At 43.1% G+C, this 5,821-nt stretch overlaps 1 protein-coding gene across 1 annotated transcript; it reads left to right on the top strand.

Annotated features, from left to right (window-relative positions):
- Positions 1-412: 412 nt before the first annotated feature.
- Positions 413-1,266, top strand: LOC135200632 (uncharacterized). The gene is made up of 2 exons (XM_064229242.1): positions 413-487; positions 673-1,266. The coding sequence occupies exons 1-2, from the start codon at positions 413-415 to the stop codon at positions 1,264-1,266; spliced, it is 669 nt and encodes a 222-aa protein (XP_064085312.1).
- The last annotated feature ends 4,555 nt before the right edge of the window (positions 1,267-5,821 follow it).

Raw genomic sequence — 5,821 nt, forward strand, 5'->3', positions numbered from 1 at the left:
TTACTCTTATTATTATTATTATTTGCATATCGCTCAATATATCATCATCCTTACTGTACATATTGTACAACATGTTGTTATTATTATTATTATTATTATTATTATTATTATTATTAGTTTAATTTATTATATGCAGCTGTACAATATACAATGCATAAATATTCTAGACAATTCATACATCCATAAACTGTATGCAAGCCCATTGACACTAAACCCACTCAGGCGAATAGTATACTAATAAGCATTACTAATAAGAGGACAATTACGAAACATATTTATGTAAATAAACGACGAGAGAGGGAGTATTATTATACATACAAAAGCATGCGCGCGCATCCATCCAAAGCGCTTGTGTGTGTGTGTGTGTGTCTGTGTGTGATCACGGAGCCGCCGACGTCAAACCTTGACGCTAATGGCTCCTTGCAACTCTGCATCTCAACGACCAGCTGTTGCAAAGGGTAATAATCGCCTGCACTCTATAAACAATGTGAGAGGGTCAAATCTCCCCCCCCCCCACCCCCCCCCCCCCCCACCCTCTATAATAAATCCGTCGCCCTTGGATCCCTCACTCTCCTCCTCCTCCCCCACTCCAGGATACCTCCAACGGAGGATCCTTTCAAAAGTCCCTCTCCCCCAGGAGCTCCGTAGCATTCCGCGAGGAACTCCTTACAGGATTTCTGGAGGACAATCATCCAGGATCCTCGTAACACCCTCCCTAGGACCTCGGGGGAACTTTTCCCCCCTAGGACTTCCGGAGGATTCCCGAGGACGGCACCGTCCTCCGAGGATCCTCCAAGGACCCTGGATCCCCCAGGATCCTCCGAGGACCCTGGAGATTCCGAGGATCCTCCAAGGACCCTCCGAGGAACCCTGGAGAACCTCCAAGGACCCCTGGACCCTTCCCCCGAGGATCCTCCGAGGACCCTGGAGACTCCGAGGATCTCCCGAGGACCCTCCGAGGACCCTGGAGAACCCTGGAAGACTCCCGGAGGAACACCCCCTACGAGGACCCCCAGAGGAATCCACCCCCTGCGAAGACCCCCAGAGAACCACCTTAAAGACACCCCTCCCTCAAGACCCCGAGGAACCCCGTTTGAGGACCTCCCCGAAGGAAGCTCTTATGGAATCCCCAAGGCCCCCAAGGCCCCCCAGAGGAACACCGACCTGCCTCCAAGCACCCCAAGGATACACCCCACTTCCCGGGCAGTCCCCCCGCCCCAACCCCCTCCCACCCAAATAAATCACGAGCTTCAGCATCGCCGATAGCTGTCCCATTTCGTCGGCGGCATTACCAAAGGGGTTGTTCCTCCCTTCGCCGCCCCCGTCGGCCTTTTATCGTGCTGTGCCTGTCATGTCCGTCATTGTGTATACCTCGTTTCAACGGAGCGTGGCGATCTCTCGCTAATTATGGATTTATTCAGGGGACGCGACCATCAATTGAAGGACTCCGAAGGGCTTCGGCGGCACAGGACTCCTTATATTACTCTCCTTGGTCGACAGAGTGAGAGAGAGAGAGAGAGAGAGAGAGAGAGGGGGGGGGGGAGGGGGAACATGCTTCTACTCCCAACCGCCTCGAAATTGTGGATTCGTAACAATTATTGTCGTTACCCACTGAAGACCACCTGGGTTTTATACCGACAAACGTGAGGGTGGGCCAAAGAAGAAGATGCCTTCCTTGTCATCCTTTATTACTCTCTCTCTCTCTCTCTCTCTCTCTCTCTCTCTCTCTCTCTATCTACTCTCTCTTTCCCACTTTATTTCAAATTTTATACACTTTCCTTTTTTCTCTCTTTCCCATCTCTCTCTCCTCTCAAATCTTTCTCTCTCTTTGTCTCTCTCCTTTTCATTCCCACCTCTCTTTCTCTCTTTTCCTTCCCATCCTTCTCTCTCTCTCTCTCTCTCTCTCTCTCTCTCTCTTTTCCATCCCATCTCTCTTTTCTCTCTCTCTCGTTTCACCTCTCTCTCCCTCTCTTCTCTCTCTCTCTCTCTCTCATTAGGACACTGTCAATGAACAGTAAACCTGCTCCTAGAGATAAGTGAGCGCACGATGTCTCCCCGGATGGACTAACAAGTCTTTGAGACATCCTAATCCTTGTAACTCCTTGTAACTCTTCTTCCACCCCATTTCTCTTTCCCTTTCATTCCACCCTCTCTGCTCTCTCTCTCTCTCCCCCCCCCCCCCCTCTCTCTCCCATCCAATCACATCCTTCTCTCCACCTCCTGCTCCTCTCCTCTCTCTCTTTCTCTCTCTCTCTCTCTCACTCACTAATGGACATATATCTCCCCGAGCCCACACGTGCTCTGAAAAGGCCGGCGCCATTTTGCCCACCCAGGGTGCGAAGACAAGAACCTGGAAACCATTTTATTTCCTTCGGCCAAGGGGGAATTTGGGGGCGGGGGTAGGGCGGAGGTGGGTGGGTTGGGGTGGGGGAGCCCTCGGACCTAATTCCGTTTCGTCCGCTGAGGATCTCTTGGCGCGCGAGAGAGAGAGAGAGAGAGAGGGAGACCTTCTCGGCAGCAGGACGAGATTACAGGACTCTCTGAAGGATACCGGCGATTGGAAGGAGTGTAGGATATGTAGGATTTTTTTTTTTTTATTGTGTGTGATTGAGACTGACCAGATGCCCTACTGTTAATTATGGATTATGGATATAGACAGCTGAGGTTTACCCTGGGCTAATACCATTAGATCTATATGAGTGATAATAATATAATCAAAGGCTTTGTTTTAACTCAGGGTCGTGTATAAATAGGGATGAACAATGCAGTAATAATAATAATAATAATAATAATAATAATAATAATAATAAAAATAATAATTAGGAGGCAGGATGCAACCCGGAACCCCACACTATAAAAACCACCAGTCGAATAGAATGACTGTGATAAAAAGAAATAAGATAATAATAATAACAATAATAATAATAACAATAATGATAATAATAAGAAGAACATTTAAAAATAATAATAATAATAATAATAATAATAATAATAAAAATAACAATAATAAGAATTAACAATAATAAGAATAATAATAATAATCATAATAAAATAATAATAATAAAATAATAATAATAATAAAATAATAAAAATAAAATAAAATAATAATATTCTTATACCCCTTAATTTGGTAGAGATAGATTTGGCTGAAGTTAAAGAACGGAAAAAAGTCAATAGCGATTGTATAACATTATTACTATAATGATAGTTATTACTGTAATAATAAAAGCGGTACAACAAAAGGCAATGTTGACGGTAATCACGGGTCCTAATAAAAGGCGCATGGCTGATTATCATGCCACCTGGAATCACCACACTGTCAGATCAGACGGTATACGTAGGTGGCATTGATCAGTCATGTTCTGCGCGCATATAGTCATTACTGATCTATCAAGTCTTCTTGGATGTTGTCATGAACCTTTTGGCGTCGTATTTACATATCTGAAACGACATTTACGAATCTTTTGCATTGTAGTTTTATATTTAAGAGTTTTGGAGTCGGTTGAAATTGGTGCCTAAGGTATAGGCCTAAGACCACAACCCACCAACCCGCTCAGTGATATACTTGGTTCCTGTCTAGAGAGCCTATATACAGACCATATGAAAGACAGGCGCTTTTCGGCGATACTTTTTCAGTTACTAAACACTATACATTACGAGACTACTATAAATTAGAACCTTTTGCTTTATATTAACTCTGATATGGGACGTAGACTCGTGTGGAAATGCGTAGCAAAGATATTGGCCTAAGAAACTTTTTGCCGAGTCCTGTATACACACCATATGTGAAACAAGCAGCCCTCTGTAGACAGTTATTTTTAAGTAAATAAACACTACGTTACGAAACTACTGAAAAATATAAACTTTCGCTTCATAATAACTCTGATATGGGACTTAGACTCGTGTGGAAATGCGTAGAAAAGATATATCGGCCTAAGAAACTTTTACCGATTCTTGCACAGATCCTATACACATCATATGTGAATCAAACAGCCCTGTGGGCAATTCTTTTCTCAGTTAATAAACACTGTACATTACGAAACTACTAAATAATAGAACCTTTTGCTTCATAATCACTTTGATAAAGGTTTCAGACTCGGGTGGAAATGCGTAGCGAAGATATTGGCCTAAGACCACCCTCTTTGTGACCTCTAGAAGAGTTCTGTACAGAGCCTGTACAGAAACACGCGCTCCGTCGGCAACCTCTTTTATCAGTTTATTAAACACTCCATTACGAAACTCCTACTAAATAAAATAGATGAGAAAACCGACAAAGATCCGTATTTCCGTCCACGCTCGTACTAAACCCTCTGATCAGCGGCGATAAAGTCGTATTGAATTGTTCCAGGGTCGAAATGATTAGTTCTGATCACCCACCACCGGACCTGAGAAGCGGCAGCCGACCATCATCACCGCCCCCCCCCCCCCCCCCCCCCTCTCTCGGGATAGATGATGATTTCTGGAGTCGCTCTCGGGCCAAGTGACGCTTAATTTGTTTTTTTGTTCATTTTTTAATTTCCAGCAGATAGAGGTGTGTGTGTGAGTGTGTGTTTTCCGGCAGAAGGTGCTATCAATTGCTATCAGTTTTGATTTCAATTTATCTGTGGACAGAGTTGTGGGTTCTGTCTGTGGATAGAATTCAAGATTCTGTCTGTGGATAGAGTTCTTGATTCTGTCTGTGGACAAAGTTGTGGATTCTGTCTGTGAACATAGCTCTTGACCCTGTCTGTGGATAGAGTTTTTTTTTTATTTTGTCTGTGGACAGAGTTCTGGATTCTGTCTATGGACAGATTTCTCGATCCTGTCTGTGGACAGAATTCAAGATTCGTCTGTGGGCAGAGCTTTTGACTCTGTTTGTGGACAGAATTCTTGATTCTGTCTCTGGACAGAGCTTTTGATCTGTCTATGGACAGAGTTCTCGGTTCTATCTGCATGCAGACGGAATTCAAGATTCTGTCTGTGGACAGAATTCAAGATTCTCTCTGTGGACAGAGTTCTTGATGCTGTTTGTGGACAGAGTTTTGGATTCCGTCTGTGAACAGAGTTCTCGATTCTGTCTGTGGACAGAATTCTCGATTCTGTCTGTGGATAGGGTTCTGGATTCTGTCTATGGACAGATTTATCTATCCTGTCTGTGGACAGATTTTTCGATCCTGTCTGTAGACAGAATTCAAAATTCTGTCTTTATACAGAGTTCTCTAATCCGTCTGTGGACAGAGGCAAAAAAAAAAAAAAGTAGAATCCAATATATTCTGTCTCACCTCTCGTAAATATTTCCTTCGGAATTTCCGAGCTGATTTTCCGTCTACATTTTCGTCTCTCTCGAAACAGTAAAGGTCTGACGACGTTCCTCAGTAGCAACAAAAGACTCATAATTAATTTTTCCTCTCATTCTCTTCTCCATTTTCATGGATGAGCGAACAGTGTTTGTCATGATTCCCACAGACTGTATTACTGGGTTGTTTTAGGAAAACTTCTTCGGTGGGAAATGATAGATGAATTACAATCATTTTTATTTTTTCCTTTTTGTAATCCTACTGATTGATTGGGGTCATGTGCTACGTACTTTACAATTATTTGACTTTGTACACACATTCATATATACGTATGTATGTGCGTGTAAGTTTCTGTGCCAATAACTTGAGTTCACAATGTGATATGAAATATAGAAATCTGCCATTTTTTACAAGAGAAATTTATCCAGCGCTTTTATTATTTAAATAAAAATACTAGAAGCCCGAATAAGTATTTCACTTTAGGAGTTCTCTTGAGGTCCTATACGGGTCAAAGAGAAAACGTAGGAAGTAAGAGAATATTTCCT

Source organism: Macrobrachium nipponense, chromosome 27 (assembly GCF_015104395.2).
Source record: "Macrobrachium nipponense isolate FS-2020 chromosome 27, ASM1510439v2, whole genome shotgun sequence".
Taxonomy (NCBI): domain Eukaryota; kingdom Metazoa; phylum Arthropoda; class Malacostraca; order Decapoda; family Palaemonidae; genus Macrobrachium; species Macrobrachium nipponense.

Bases quoted from the DNA above. Each gene is read 5' to 3' on its own strand.
- LOC135200632 (XM_064229242.1), top strand. From the start codon at position 413: ATGGCTCCTTGCAACTCTGCATCTCAACGACCAGCTGTTGCAAAGGGT. The intron at 488-672 runs GTGAGAGGGTCA...AACTCCTTACAG, and splicing joins GCCTGCACTCTATAAACAAT to GATTTCTGGAGGACAATCAT.